Source organism: Ovis aries, chromosome 10 (genome assembly GCF_016772045.2).
Source record: "Ovis aries strain OAR_USU_Benz2616 breed Rambouillet chromosome 10, ARS-UI_Ramb_v3.0, whole genome shotgun sequence".
In the NCBI taxonomy this organism is placed as follows: Eukaryota; Metazoa; Chordata; class Mammalia; order Artiodactyla; family Bovidae; genus Ovis; species Ovis aries.
Window position 1 is genome coordinate 76,997,414 of NC_056063.1, and position 16,625 is coordinate 77,014,038.

General features: G+C 40.8%; 1 protein-coding gene across 1 annotated transcript in view; it reads right to left on the minus strand.

Annotated features, from left to right (window-relative positions):
• Window positions 1–16,625, minus strand: part of NALCN (sodium leak channel, non-selective) — a 302,582-nt gene that overhangs the window by 78,036 nt on the left and 207,921 nt on the right. The window contains exons 16-17 of the mRNA XM_015098259.3: window positions 14,392–14,528; window positions 12,948–13,089 (exon numbers count right to left, since the gene is read on the minus strand). Of these exons, the coding sequence (XP_014953745.2) occupies window positions 12,948–13,089; window positions 14,392–14,528 (279 nt within the window). The remainder of the gene's footprint in view (window positions 1–12,947; window positions 13,090–14,391; window positions 14,529–16,625) is intronic.

Sequence of the window (16,625 nt, forward strand, 5' to 3'; positions counted from 1 at the left end):
CTCCTAAGATACAGAGGTAGGACATGTTTTACTTTCTTCCATCTGCCAATTTCCTTTAAATCATTTCAATCTCTTTCTTCATTTTTTCCTGATTTCTTAGAATTGCCACTCCTTCTCTTTCTTTTTCTCTTAAAGCATCAACTGATGTAGGCAGTCAGGTTATGCTCCTTCTAATTTAGTCTTCATTGCTTTTATTTACAGTTCTTTCCTGAGTCCTAGCACCTTATGTACGAATTTTTCTAATTCTTACTTAGGTTGCTCTCCCAACCTTATGCGATATGCAACATCTTTTCGCTTATTTTACAATAAGTTAGCACAGTTTGAGCTCATTATGAGTGTCTTTATGGCAGCTTTCGTGGTCCACAGGACAGCATTTTCTTCCTTATAATCTTATACTTGTAACTTTTAACTTGTAATCTTTTACTTGTAACTTTTTTATGGAACTTGACTTTGATGGTTTTTGGTTGCTCATTTTCAGGCAAAACTTGTTTTCCTGTATTTCACTATTTCTCTCCTAATTTCAGAGCTTCCTCTTCTGTGTGTAAATAGCGATCAAATGAGGCAGCTTTATTTCTGGGATTTCCTGGTTGTTCCCACTCCCTCCTGCCAGCACCAGTTTTTTCTGGGTCTGCTTTCTCCTTGACCACTCTTGTTACTTTTGAGCCCACTCCTGGATGTTTTCCTTCAATGTGGAAGGAAGAGGGTATCTGCCTGTTCCCAAAAACATCTGATGCCTGTAACTAACCTTGGCTTCCTCCCTATCCCATGTTACTAACTGAATGTTTGTCTCCCTCCCAGATTTATACGCTGAAGTCCTCACCCCAGTGTGACGCTATTAGAAGAGAAGCCTTTGGAAGGCAATCAGATTTAGATTAGGTCATGAAGATAGAGCACCTAAGAGGGGGATGAGTGTCCTTATGAGACCAGGAAAAGATGTCCTTCCCACTTCTACTAGGCGAAGACACAGCAAGAAAGCAATCACTTCTGATTCAGGAAAAGGAGCAAATGCTGACTTTGCCGACACCTTGATCTTGGACTTCCCAGCCTCTAGGGCTGTGAGAAATAAATTTTTGCCTTTTAAGCCACCCAGTCTGTGCTATTCTGTTATAGCAGCTCAAACAGACTAAAGTGAAAGTGAAAGTGAAGTCGCTCAGTCGTGTCCGACTCTTTGCGACCACATGGACTGTAGTCCACCAGGCTCCTCTGTCCATGGGATTCTCCAGGCAAGAATACTGGAGTGGATTGCCATTTTCTTCTACAGACTAAGGTACCATGCAAAATATGTGGCTATCAGTTTGCCTGAACCTGCTTTTACCTAGAGTTTGTGGCTTACCTTGGTTTGTTGTAAATATTGTTTATAGACTTTTGGTGTATTATATAGGCACCCTGTTTATTTTCCTGTGGGAATTATAGGAGATTAAGAAACTATGCCAATGTCTCTGTCACTTTCCCAGAAGGCTCCTTAATTTTCTCTTGTTGAATTTTGCAGATTTATCACTTCTATTAGTCTTTTTAAAGAACACAGTTCTATTGACACTTTTATTGATTCTTTTTCTCCTGTTCAATTAGTGTCTGCTTTTAGCTTTATTATCTCTCCCCTGCTGCCTTACTGTGTTGCTGGCTGATTCTTTTCTAAACACTTGAGTTAAGTACTTGGAAGGTTAATGTCAGCACTTATTCCTTTACTAAATATGCATTCAAGGCCACGATTTTTCCTCTAAAAATGCCTTTAGTTACTCTCACAAGTTTGATATATACAACATGCATTATTTTTCAGCTCTAGATGCTTTTTTTTCCCATTGTGGTTTTCTCCATACTCCCTCAGTTATTTGAAAGTGGTTTTAAAATTTCTAAATGTGTGGGTGTTTGTTTTTTTTTTTAATAGTCATTATTTAGTTTCTAACTTTATTATATGTTGGTCAAATGATGCCTAACATACCGATTTGGTTTCTCTTCAGAATTCCTTCATGGTGTAGTAAGTGGTCATGTTCCGTAAATCATCCACGTGTTCTTAAATCAGAATATATATTCTTTAGTCACTGAATGAAGAATTGTATAAATGGTCATAACATGAAACTGGTAAACTGAGTATTTCAAATCCACTAAATCCTTATTCATTTCTTTGGCTCTTTGATCATATGGTGAGGTACTATATTACATATTTTAAACTTAATCTTCAAATTACTCCTCATAGGTAGGTATTATTATCTCTCTTTCTCTCTCTCTCTCTTTTTTTTTTTTTAACAGATGAGAGATCTGAGGTTCATAGAAGTTAGGTTCTCTAAGGTTACTGAGATAATAGACTGCAGAATTATGATTGGAGTTCTGGATTGGACAGTTTTTTACTATATCATGATGTCTATGCAAAGTATCATATTATTTTAAAAGTACTTAAAAAGCAGTATTAAATAAGAGAAAAATTAAAAAGCATTTTGAAAGCTCTACTGTAAGAAGACATTGTTTGCTTGAGTTGAAAGATTTGGTTTACATGTACAACGTGCTCTTACTTGTCCCAACGCCTAATGCAAAATCTTAACTAGCCAAATTCTTCCTTTGTTCTATATAAGCATAATTGATCTTTCAGAATAACAACCATGAAGCATTAAAAGAGATCAATGACCTTTCTAACCCATTAGAGTCAGGATGGTTTGCAGAATTTATATTTCACATTTACTGAATTTTAAAATCAGGGATCCATCACAACTTTTAGCTAACTGGAACATTAATTCAATTTATTTAATCAACTGGAAGTAAACACAAGCCTATCACGGAATATTAGATTCCTTTGGGGTGCTCCATCTGAAGAACCATCTTTCACTGTAGTAACCTTCAAAATGGAGCCACTAATATTTATTTGAGAAAGAAACCCACAAATATTATAACATTCAACTAACTTTTCTGTTTTGGAGTCGTTAACAATACATTTCTGTTGCTAAGTGGGAAAAAGTTTGAGAGGCCTTAGTTTTCTTTTCTCACTTTGAAAATGTTGACAGATTGATATTAAGTGGGAAAGCATTTATAAAAACACATCCATTAGCCCCAAACCATGGTCCACTGAGCAAGCCTTGATGAATGTCATTCTGCGAGAAAAGTGTAGTATAATTATTGCAATGAACCACGTTATTGAATAAGTCTCCTACATAAAATATAGTAATTGGAAATAAGCAATTACTTAAAATTACACAGGTTGAAGGTGGTATCTCATTTATCTGTACTTGAATTTTTCATGCATCTGTGAACTGAAAATTAATCCCAAAGTGCATATGACAGATCCTGTGTATGGCAAGATGTTTTTTTCCATAAAATAAACTTTTTTTTTGTAGAAGCGCCATTATGCTTAGAAAGGAAAAAATAAAATTAAAGGTGACTAGTGTCAGTGGTAGCAAGGTTAAAATAGACCTATTACAATGTACATAAAGGTGAATATCACTGTACTAGCAAGTCAGGAAGGTTTGAAAAATGTCTTAAATGTGACTTTTGTAAAAAGGAGGTTTTAGATGATGGGTCAAGATTTCTGATCTTAAGTTATTTCAATAATGTAAATTCTGAATCTCAAGAAAACAACAGGCATGAAAGTTAGAATACACACATAGATGTATGTGGACAGAATTGGGCTTCCCTGGTGGCTCAGTGGTAAAGAATTCAGTGGGCAATGCTGGAAACTTGGGTTTGATCCCTGGATTGGGAAGATCCCTTGGAGAAGGAAATGGCAACCCACTCCAGCATTCTTGCCTGGAGAATTCCATGGACAGAGGAGCCTGGTGGGCTATAGTCTATAGGTTCGAAAAGAGTTGAATACGACTGAAGTGACTTAGCACACCAGCATGCACAATATATAGTGCTCACTAGTAATAAAACACAGTACGTGCTGGGTAGATTTAGATTATATAGGTAAAAGCAAAATGATCTCATGGCCATTATACATATGAGTGAAGTCAGTCGTGTCCGACTCTTTGCGACCCCATGGACTGTAGCCCACCAGGCTCCTCCATCCATGGAATTTTCTAGGCAAGAGTACTGGAGTGGGTTGCCATTTCCTTCTCTAGGGGATCTTCCTGACCCAGGGATCAAAACCGGGTCTCCCACATTGCAGGCAGACGCTTTACCGTCTGAGCCACCAGGGAATCAGGAACATATATATATACATACATACATACATACATACATACATACATATATATATATATATATATATATATATATATAAACAGAAGGGCAAAGACTGAAAATCTGCAGAGATTTTTAAAAAATGAGCAGATTCATGATTCTGGGAGAAAATGCCAGATGCTTTTACCCAAACAGCTGTTTGTGAATTTAAAACCCACAGCACTCTGATAGTATAAGGAACAGCCCTTGGTCTCCAATTACAATTCACCTGTATTTGAACTTCAGAGCCAAAGAACAAGAATATCAGCAGGAGCACCAACTATAACACATTGAGACTTCAAGGAAAATAAAATTTGTAAGGACAACTATATGCAAAAGGGAAGAATATTTTAAAAGTACAGCAAAATGTAAATTTCAAAAGTAGGTTTAGTTTTAGTATCAGCTCTCTCAAACCTGATGTGGAGACTGTACTGAAAACACTTGATCAAAATCTTTCTATATTATGTATAATGTAGATTGATTAACTTTAAAAAAACACTTTTTATTTATTTATTGACCTTTAGTTGGAGCATGCGGGATCTAGCTCCCTGAGCAGGGATCAAACCCAGGCCCCCTGCATTGGCAGTGCAGAGTCTTAGTCACTGCACCACCAGGGAAGTCCTTAGGCTGATTTACATTTGATCCCAAATAAATATGCATGAAGGGCTTCCAAAGTGGCTCAGTGGTAAAGAATCTGCCTGCCAAAGCAGGAGATGCGGGTTTGATCATGGGTCAGGAAGATCCCCTGAGAAGGAAATGGCAACCCACTCCAGGATTCCTGCCAGAGAAATCCCATGGACAAGGGAATGTGGTGGGCTACAGTCCACGGGGTCTCAAAGAGTCGGACACGACTGGCTGGCTGACGCACACACAGGTGGACGATGGTCCATGGGGTTGCAAAAGAGTCTGACACGACCTAGCGACAACAAGGACTGCAAACAAATTACAGATGATTCCAAACCAAAAGGGATCACACAATTAAGCAAAAAAGAAAATCACTGATAGGGAATCCCTCCTCTCATGTTAGCTGAAAGCAGGAGCATGTGCTTTTGATCTAGGAGGACTGAGCACCCTGCATATAAAATCCCTAAGAAATGACTGTCAAGTAAATAGCATGCATGCAAATGCAACTGAATTTTAATTTGAGTTCAAAACCGTACTGCAAAGATCAATAAAAATGGAAAAAAAGTTTCCATTTAATTGGTGTATTTTTTTGTTTGTTTGTTTCCTTTCCATTATTACTGTGAATACGTGGGCAATCAATTATCTACTAAAGCCTTCATATGCTACAGAGAGAACTGGCAGGGTTTTCATATTGGGTTTGATGAACACCCTTCTTCCCTTCCCGGGACCACACTACTTTGTATCTTTGTGATAAGGCCCCTGGTTAGTGGTAGCATCATGCTCTGTTCCAGTCTTCTCCCAGAGAGAGGTTTGAATGGCACTACAGAGTTGCTAAGCTATTATTTTAGAAAATTCTTTCAGAGTAAAAGCAGGAAAGATGAAAACAGGCTATTCTCTCTCTCTCTCTTTTTTTTTAAAGTGAGTTAACGTTCACCATGGAAATTATAGATCAGGCTGAGTATGTGCGGAGTTACTGGAACAAATCATTGAACACTCTATAATCATGTAGAAAATTATAAAATGCTGGATGGCAATCAACCAGTCTTTGTGAACAGTAAACCTTTCCAGAACAACTTAATTTACTTCTCGAGAGGCAAAGGCACTGGGTAGGCAATGTGGGTAGCAAATGAAATATCATCAAAAATCAGACCTAAAAAAATCAGATTCATGGACAATGAGAAAAATAAATCAGTTACTAATATATTGTGCTCAACTTGGTTGCTACTTCTTAAGGTTCATTTAAGTAAAAGTAAATTTTCTTGGTTGATGACTGTAAGTGCACTTGCTGAATCTGACTTCATGGCATGGTTTAATTACAGCAACTTTTTTCTCTTTTTTTTTCTTTTTAGGCCACTCTGTGTGGCTTGTGAGAGCTTAGTTCCCCAACCAGGGATGGAACCTTGGCCCTGGTAATGCAAGCACTGAGTTCTAACCAATGGATCACCAGGGAATTCCCTAAAGTAACTTTGCTTCTCCAATGTGATAGGCATATCGTATACTATGCCAGGTATGATGCTAAGCATTTAACATATAATTATTTAATTCTTGTAACAAACCTTAAAAATAACAATGATCTCTTGTTTTTTAGATAAGAGTTGGCACCTACATCACATAATCAGTATTACTGGTCTTAATGACGGTTCTATTTTGCTTCTCACTATCAGTTACATTCAGCAGATATACTATCCATTATCTTTTTAAATACTTCCTCTGCCTGGAGCACCTACTTCTTCTATTGCCCAATCTTCCTTCTCTGGTAGGAAGGATTATATACCTTCATCCTGGAGAAGGACACTGCAACCCACTCCAGTATTCTTGCCTAGAGAACCCTGTGGACAGAGGAGCCTGCGTCTATGGGGTCGCACAGAGTTGGATACAACTGAGGCGACTTAGCATGCATGCATGCATTGGAGAAGGAAATGGCAACCCACTTCAGTGTTCTTGCCTGGAGAATCCCAGGGACAGAGCAGCCTGGTGGGCTGCCGTCTATGGGGTCGCACAGAGTCGGACACGACTGAGGCGACTTAGCAGCAGCAGCAGCAGCAGCCTACCTTCATCCATTCACATGTGTTTCTCCCCATTAGACTAAAAGATTCTAAAGGGCATAGTTCAAGGGCATAATTCGCATCCCACTCACTGTTGAATTGCCATAGCCCATAGGAGAGCCATACGAGTAACAGGTCTTCCATAAACGCTTGTTGAGAGACTAAGTGAATCTTGAAGACTTATGGAAATGAAAACGGTAAACGAAATACAGTAATTACTTTTTTTCACTTTCCTCCCCATTTGTACATGTGTTAGCTATTAATTACGAAGCCTTATTATGGACATTTCTATGTGTTTAGCAGAAGACAGCAGACATTATCTCTGTTGGAGAAATAAATCCTCACTGACTTGATCACACGGGTTCCAATGACTGTTCTGGGAAGGGCAGAGCCACTGGGACAGCCCTCATCTCTCCGTCTGTCGCATGCTGATATGACTCTGGGATGTGCCCTCGGGTTCCCCAGACACGAGGTTCTGACCTCGGGAGAGGCGCCCCAGCCAAGGCTGAAGGTCAGAAAGATCAGAGAGCTCCATCAGAGACAGTTTCTCGGATCCAGCCATGGTGGAGACCTTGACTTTGATGAGATGATTCAGTTCTGAGCACTGAGTAGGTTGCTCTTACTAACAGGTCTCCTGGAAAGCCAAGTTCACGTCTCAGTTTATTGCTATGATTATTAACAAACACTCTACTCAGGAAATAGAGGGTTTAGTTTCAGTAATTTGTTGTTGTTCAGTCACTCAGTTGTGTCCAACTCTTTATGACCCCATGGACTCCACCACGCCAGGCTTCCCTCTCCTTCTCTCTCTCCTGAAGTTTGCTCAGATTTATGTCCGTTGAGTTGGTGATGCTATCTAATTTTCTCATTCTCTGTCGTCCCCTTCTCCTCCTGCCTTCAATCTTTTCCCAGCATCAGGGTCTTTCCCAATTAACCAGCTATTCCCGCCAGGTGGCCAAAATATTGGAGCTTCGGCATCAGTCCTGCCAATGAATATTCAGGGTTGATTTCCTTAGAATTTCAATAATACAGGGGCGAAAAATGAGTAGAAAACTGCTACCTGATTTCCTACTGCTTGCAAACGAGAAAGAATCCTTCAAGATCTGCAGGTTTATCCTTTAACTGGGAAGAAAGGGAACCCTTTGAAGATTCCCGTGGGGGTGGGGTCACAAAGAGTCGGACACGACTGAGCGACTTCACTCACTCACTCAAGAGATGTGGGGACTGGCACTTGGGAACCCATTTCTATGGGGTTCGGAAGGACATTCACCCCAAGGGAAAAGTGGGACCACACTGATGTCTTTTTCCTTTAGGATTTGACTAAGCCACACAACAGCTTTAAAGATGTTAGATTTTTGTTTGCTCATTGCTTGTGGAGAAGGACAGGTATTTTTAAACTATGTGATAAAAGTAATCAAACAGGGCTATTTTAAAAAACATGGTCTCTGCAAAGTGAGGTTGCCATGGGAATTTCTTACAGTTGTTCAAAGCCAGGGTGATTACTTGGGAAAATCTTGCCTGACATGCGCTTTTGCTTTCTTGCACTGTCTAATCACACACACACCCACCCTCACCCCTCCTGGCTTTGGTTGTCAGGTCTTCCCCTAAACTTGTGATTTCTAGGTTCCTGGGGACTCAGTGTTCTTTGGCAAGAAAAAGTAAGCCGCTCTAGTGCAGAGGGAGTCCGAAGTTTCTCCTGACAGGTAATTGTTAGGAGAAAAGTTTCATTAATACTCTCCTGTTCCTTGGTTCACTGTATGAGAATCACTGGAAGCTAGCCTCTCATTTTCTTCTGATTTCTTACTTGTTTTGGGGAAAACAACCCCCGGGGGAGTTTCTTCACACAGAGCCATGGGCCTTGCTCTCCACTGGACACTGATTGGCATTTCTAAAGGCAGCTGGAATGTAACAGAAATTTACAAGCACTTGCTGAGAAACACTCTGTTCAGGAATTTTGCTGTGTGTTTGTATATTTTTGTTTTTAAGCGGCTTTTAGAGGTTTCTTAAGAAAAATGAAAAAGGTTTGCCATATTTTAAAAAAACAGATACCAAGGACTTCCCTGGTGTTCCACTGATTAAGACTCTGTGCTTCCAATGCAGGGGATGCAGGTTCGATCCCTGGTAGGGGAACTAAGATCATAGAAGCTGCAAAGCACAGCTAAAAGACAAACAAAATCCTAAAAATACAGATTCCAGACTACTTTCTCCTTGATTTCGAAATACTTCTCTTAATTTGCTATCACTGCAATTCATTAAGTGGGATTTTCTGAATTGCGTTTCCCTGGCCCAAAGCCCTCAAGGATGACAGATCCTAAGTATTTATGAACAGCACCAGGAGCGTAAGCTGGAAACAGTGAATCTTCAAAGAATTAAGTTTGCTTTCCTAGAAACCTAAGGAAAGTCAGAGCTTTAAGAATGGGTGGCCACCCAGGGAAGTCTTTTTTTTTTTTCCGCTGTCACAACAGCATAGCTAGCTACTGCTGAGATGAACAGATGAACCGTGGTCCCTACGGGCCACCTGCCAGATGTTGAAGGCTGTGAAAGATGAATGATATTGTTCTAACTGTAGTTCACCTACATATGGCCAGTGAGGGATGAAGGGCAACTTAGGCACTGCTGATGGTTTTCCGTGTATAAGACCATGTACTGTGTGTTTGAATCAACCGAACTTCTAGATGGGGACCGCCTGCAGTCTCCCAAAGGTTCCAGTCCCTTTAGAGCTGAGGGACTTGGATCCCCCGAGGATCAGGCTCTTTGCTACTTCATTATATATTAGGGCATTATGAGAGGACTCAGGTTATAGAATAAGGCTAGAATTGTTTTCTTACTTGTAAGATAGTTAAAAGTAACAGTTAAGCAAGAATATAAAAAGAAGCCACAAACACATAAGGACATGAAACAGATCAGAGATGGCATTTGAAATTCCTCGACCTAACCTGAGGTGGAGATCACCCAGGGAGGCAGGGATGATGGTGAGCTCACAGAGGTCCCAAATTCCCTTCAGATGCCCCTTCTCCCCCACCCTCCAGCCTACCCCCACGTTGATCTTTTATTTTTTCTCACCTATTTTGAAATAGTCTGTTCAGGAAACGTGAGAGACATCATGTTTCCTCGCAGAGAGAAAATACATTTTCAGAGAATAAGATTTCAATTTTGTGTTGATATTTCCAATGGATATCATTAGCAGGGATTTAAAAACATGCAAGCTGTGGATTTGGCAAGTTGGGCATCTAACGATATCAGCTCTCAGGATCCTTCCTGGAAAGGGCAGGTCATAATCACAGCCCAGACTGGGGCTTCATTGCACATTCTCTGGCTCAAAGTCCACTTCCAAAATACATTTAGAAAATAAGGCAATCTGTGTTTTTGTATGTAAAGTGCAATTTCAGACTGATCGGCTGAAATCAGGCCATTATCCTTTCAGTGGCTCATCCATCAACATAGAAATGTTTCTGCTTCTATGCCATGTACACAATACTGAGTAAACATAACTATGGGGAAAGAGACATGAAAAAATTAATAAGAACTTTTTGAAAAGAGTACATGGAGAAGGCAATGGCAACCTACTCCAGTACTCTTGCCTGGAAAATCCCATGGACAGAGGAGCCTGGTGGGCTGCAGTCCATGGGGTTGCTGAGTCGGACACAACTGAGTGACTTCACTTTCACTTTTCCCTTTCACACATTGGAGAAGGAAATGGCAACCCACTCCAGTGTTCTTGCCTGGAGACTCCCAGGGACGGGGGAGCTGGTGGACTGCCATCTATGGGGTTGTACAGAGTCGGACATGACTAAAGTGACTTAGCAAAAAGAGTATAAGTCTGTGCATGTGCGTGCAAAGTCACTTCAGTCATGTCCAACTTTTTGCAAGCCCGTGTATACAGCCTGCCAGGCTCCTCTGTCCATGGATTCTCCAGGCAAGAATACTGGAGTGGGTTGCCATGCCCTCCTCCAGGGGATCTTCCCAACCCAGGGATTGAACCTGTATCTCTTTTCGTCTCCTGTATTGGCAGGCAGGTTCTTTACCACTAGTACCACCTGGGAAGCCTGGAGAAGAAACACACTACAAAATAAATTGACATCAGCATCATGTGTGTGTGAGTCGCTCAGTCGTGTCCGACTCTCTGTGACCTCATGGAATGTAGCCCGCCAAGCTCCTCTGTTCATGGGATTCTCCAGGCAAGAATACCAGAGTGGGTTGCCATTCCCTTCTCCAGGGGATCTTCCTGACCCAGGGATTGAAGCCAGGTCTCCTGCACTCCAGGCAGATTCTTTACTGTCTGAGCCACCAGGGAAACCCCATCGTCATCATCATTGAGAATAAAATCACTAAACTACAGCAGAGAATGGGGGAATTGGGGGAGTGATAAAGGGCCGAAGTTCGTTTCATTCTGGGAGGGGATGGGAGAAAAGGAGAAGAGGAATAAGTAAACATCCTCTGAAGTGTAACCTTTGGAGAATGGGGAGAAACAGAGAATCGTGGAGCCTGAAGGAATTGGTATTTTATGTCCACGTAATAATAGAGAAGTATAAACGGTAAGTCCCCTATAAATGAACCTTCAAGTTGACTACGATTGAAGATTCCAGCACGCGTTTCATCAGCATTGGCCATGAGTGACCCTCTCACTCCATCTCCCACCCCTGACAACCCTCCAGCTCTACTGTCTCCCACCCCTCTCCCTCCTCCAGTCAGGAGCTCTTCCTGCCTGCCCCCTCGATGCCAGCCTGTGTGCCAGCTGCTGTACTGCACTACTGTACTTTTCAAGGTGCTGTACTGTAAGATTAAAAGCGTTTCTTTATTTTTTGTGTTTGCTTCTTATGTATTATGTGTGAAAAGTGTCATGAAGCTATTATAATACAGTACAATACAGCCGACTGTGATAGTTGGGTGCCAAGGCTAATTTTGTTGGCTTAAGAACAAACCAGACTTTCGAGTGCACTCTTGGAACAGAACTTGTTTGTATGTAGAGGACTTACTCTATTTGATGGTAAGCCGCAGAAAAACAGCGGCAATAATTTAAAGGGTTAAAAGAGAAGCTAGGAGTTCCAAAAGGGAAATACGTGCAATTGAATTAGATGCTTTCGCAAACTCTACTGAGTAATCTCTTTCACAAACTCTGTGATCCATCTTTCATTTTCTAACTGTGGAATTTGGGAAACAATTCCCTATCTACTTTTCAAATGATAAGTGAAAGTCACTCAGTCATGTCCAACTCTTTGCAATCCCATGGACCATAGTCCACCAGGCTTCTCTGCCCATGGGATTCTCCAGGCAAGAATACTGGAGTGGGTTGCCATTCCCTTCTCCAGGGGATCTTCCTGACCCAGCGATCGAACCCAGTTCTCCCGCATTGCAGGCACTCTTTACCATCTGATCCACCAGGGAAACCCAAATGATAAAGACATAGGTAAATCAGAACATGAATAAGATAATGTGCCTAGAGATCATACCTGCCACAGGCCTTAGTAAACTCAATAAATGGTGGTCATTGGGACTAATTTTGGAGACGCTTGCTCTAGTTAGTCTCCTTGGTATAACAACTGGAATAAGTACGGTCTCTTACAGAAAGCAGTGTACAGGCCACTGTTAAACCTGGGCTGAACTTGAGAGCTCAGAGCCCTTCCTTCTGCACATGAAAACCTGCAGGTATGGGGAGACTGTCCACCTACCGGAAGTCATGCAGCTGTCACACGTCCTGGCTCAAAAGCTGACTTGTAGAAATGCGAATTTTAAATTTCCAAATTTATAAATGTTAGGTTTAATGATCTCTTCAAACACTAAAATTATTTTCCTCATTATTCTCCTGAGACATTAGGATTTCAGGACCCAGTTGTGTGCCATGGTTCTTTTCTCTAACACCCCCATCCCTCGTTTGCTCAGCCACCTCGGACTCTTTGCGGCCTCCTAGACTGTAGCCCGCCAGGCTCCTTTGTCTATGGAATTTAGTAGGCACGAATACTGGAGTGGGTTGCCATTTCTTCCTCCAGAGTACCTTCCCGACTCAGGGAGCGAACTGGTGTCCCTTACATCCCCTGCCTTGACAGCCAGATTCTTGACCACTGAGCCACCTGGGAAGCCCTTTCCTTTAACAAAGGCTTAAGGAAAAATCTGGTTGTTTGAGACAGTGGTTCTTACCTTTTGGTCAATGTATTTGTTGTCCTCAATCGCAGACCGTTTGGCGTGATCGCAGGATGAGGAAGACGTGGACGGGAGGCTTCGTAAGAGGCAGCAGGTGTCCTGTTGCTGGCGATCAATAAACTGCTTCATGAAACTTTCCCTTTGCAAAAGAAGCACACACACATCAAGCATTATTAACGACATGGAGCAAGGGCTGGGATGGCATTCTGCAAGCACACATTTGCCTGAGTTAAGTTAAAGACGTGACAAAAGTTCATAGAAAATAAGACATGTTCATAGACAAGTGCATAGAAAATAAGACCAAGAGGTGTTTAGATTTAATTGAAAATATTATTTGCAAAATGTTTAATTTAGAGAAAAATTCCTGCATCTTCAGTCATTACTGTTTTTAAAAGTCATGTCCCTAAAATTATTTTTATGCAACAATATTCAGTAATTAATGGTATCTTTGGAATCTTATTGTGGTAATAAGATCTTAGTTCATCTCTCTGAATTTCCACATATCATAAGAATCCTTGAGAGATAATTTTACACTTAAGGACTAAAAATAACTCAAATGAAACTTCACCTGATCTCCAAAGCATGGGGAGAATTCAAATAACATCTTTTCAAATAACCGCTAATCTTGAGTCTAATTTATGACTCTTTTATATACTTTGTATTTTTTTAAAAATCAGAAGTGCAAATATATTTTGATTTGAATTTTAAATTTATGGCATGACTTTCAGTCTCATACTTTTATAACCTTCCCATAGAATTGTTTGTAAAAGTAGTTACATAAAAATGTCATATCTGACATTATTCTAGTTATATTTGTAATTTTTGAGCTAGAACTGGAAGACTTTCCTTTAAACATTAAAAATAACTGTTTTGAAGCATCTGCAGTATAAGTGTTTAACCTGATGGCAAAGGTGGTATAAAATCATATTAGTATGAGTATAAAATGCCATGGTTCCTCTTTTAAAAAAACCGGGAGACAAAGTATATTGTACCCAGACATGGCATTCTAAACAAATGCTGTCACAGTCATCCAGAAACTTGGCCGGTGGTCATTTCTCCATTTAGTTGAACTCAGAAGGGTCTCAGAGGCAAGTTTATCCTGACATGGTTGAGGGTCAGAGGCCAGTGTCTGCCTACACACCATCTTTGCAAGTTGGACCACCTGCACCAGTTCCCTGGGATGCCAAATTCCTGAGGAGTGGTCTCAGGCAGAAGCAGGGGTCGGTCGGCAGTCTTCCTGCCCGGGCTAACACAGGTGACTCTGCTCTGGGTGTGTTGTTTAAAGGGATCAATGATTTTTAAGAGAGGAAGACAGAGTAGTAACATGGATAATAACTTAGAAAGAAGCCACGCCCACACGAGTTTGAAAGGGATGAATCAGACTTAAGATGAATGTTTTACAGGGTATTTGAGATAGATAAGTAACGAAATACTTTAATACCTGATTTTAGGAACTGTAAAATCTGAAGGAAGCTTTGAGATCTTCACCATTTGCGGTCTGTTCGGAAATTTTTCAAAGATGCGAAGTCGCAAAGGGAGCTTTTCCTTGGTATCTGCGTTTGCTTCACTTTGCTTTAACTAAGGAAAAAATAAGAGGAAAGGGGGGACTCTATATGTCACAGTCTATCCCAACATTTGAATCAAAGGAACAATGAGTTATTACATGAAGAAACAGCAGGTGGCAGTAAAGCCCCACCAAGTATTCAAAGTCTGAGCACAGAAAACAAAAACCGAACCAAAACTAAACCAGAAAAAATAAAATTAGAAGAAAAATTTTTATTTTACCCTGAAACATAATCCCCTTTCCATACCAAACATGAGTTTTTAAATTGTTGACTGACATTTTCACTAACATATTTAAACAGCAAAACGTTTTATAAATATGTGTGCTGGAACTAGAAATCAAAAGAATTAAAAAAAATAGAAATGGAAATCTCAAGGGGTAATGTTTGAAAGAGGGAAAATGTCAAGGAAATTGATCATTTTTAGTTTAGCAGATTAATGAAAGAAAAACTCAAAATGGAAACAACACATTCGGTACATAGAGCCAGAGTTTTCTATGCAGTTCTAAAGATGCTCGGGAATTATTCAGTTACATGCCGTGAGCTATCTGGGGATTAACAAGCAAGTGGTTTTATTATTTGTTTATTTCTACTTCTATTAGTTTGTTTTTATATTTCTACAGATTAGGTTTCACGGAAAATGAGGATTTACATTACACATGCTGAGCTGAGAGGTCAAAAAGTAACTTTAATTCAGGCAGTCTTTCTTGGTGGAGTTAGGGAAGTAAGTTTCAAAAGCTACTTCTTATCCCTTGTGGGGTATATGCTTTTACTTTATAATGGCAGTCTGTTCTGGGTTTGTGGAAAGATGAACATGAGAGGCCAAGGAAGCCTTTGTAAAGACAACGGAGGTGGCAGCTCTTCCTTCCTACCATGCATGGATAACCAAACTGGCTGGAAAGACCATGAGCATTACGAGGGACATCCCAAGTCCAACGCCATATATGGCTCAGTTGTCCAGCTGCTTGTGAGCCCGTAGGGAGATTCTATGTCCTGATTCCTAGTTTGGGAAACGTGCCCTTTTTTTCTCCAAGAGTCCCTTGGACAGCAAGAAGTCAAACCAGTCAATCCTAAAGGAAATCAACCCTGAACATTCACTGGAAGGACTGATGCTGAAGCTGAAGCTCTAATACCTTGGGCACCTGATGCGAAGGGCCAGCTCATTGGGGAAGACCCTGATGCTGGGAAGGATTGAGGGCAAGAGAAGCGGGCAGCAGATGAGATGGTTGGATGGCATCACTGACTCAATGGACATGAGTATAAGCAAACTCTGGGAGATAGTGAAGGACAGGGAAGCCTGCTGTGCTGCAGCCCATGGGGTTGCAAAGAGTTGGACATGACTTATTGATTGCATAACCACTAAAGGAACTATTCTTGCATTTTGGTTTTATATGAATATTTGCCTTACCCATTTGTATATCTTGTATAGCTTTGTGAGTCATCTTTGACTCTCTGTCTTTGGCGCTGGATCATTTAGGGAAGAGGCCACCACTGTTCACCGCCTTTTCCCTCCCTGATTGGGACACTGAGCACAGCACGCTCTCAGTAATCTGACGGTTATGACAACAACAGTGATGAAGAATGAGCTCCCAAAGGTGCAGAACAAACCCTGCTAGCATTTCCGGGAGATGCAGGCAATCAGAAAAACGGCTCCATATATAAACAGAGACACATGAGCAAGAGGCGTGTTTTCCAAAAGTTTATTGGCACAACTCATAGAAAAATATTTGTAGTGGTAAGTAGAGCACCCAGGGGAAAAGAAAGACAGCTAATATGTTAACTCAGACCAGAGAGGAAGGCAATTATAAAGGGCCAAAGACAGGCTGAGAAGGCAGAGCAGAAATAAAGTGTTTAATTCATGCGACTGCTGACTCATTTATTTACACATCGATGCAGTCACTTACAAATCAAATCCCATAGGCCAGGTTCCATGCTAAGCTCTGGAGACAGAAAGATAACTAAGATACATTATGTGCTCTCACGCAGCCCACATGATAACGGACAGTTATAGAAATAGATAATGACAATAAAATATAATAGCCCTTCCAGCTGAGTCATACACAAAGTGTTGTGAACACAAGGTGAGGAACAAAGGGAGAAATTAGAAAAAAAA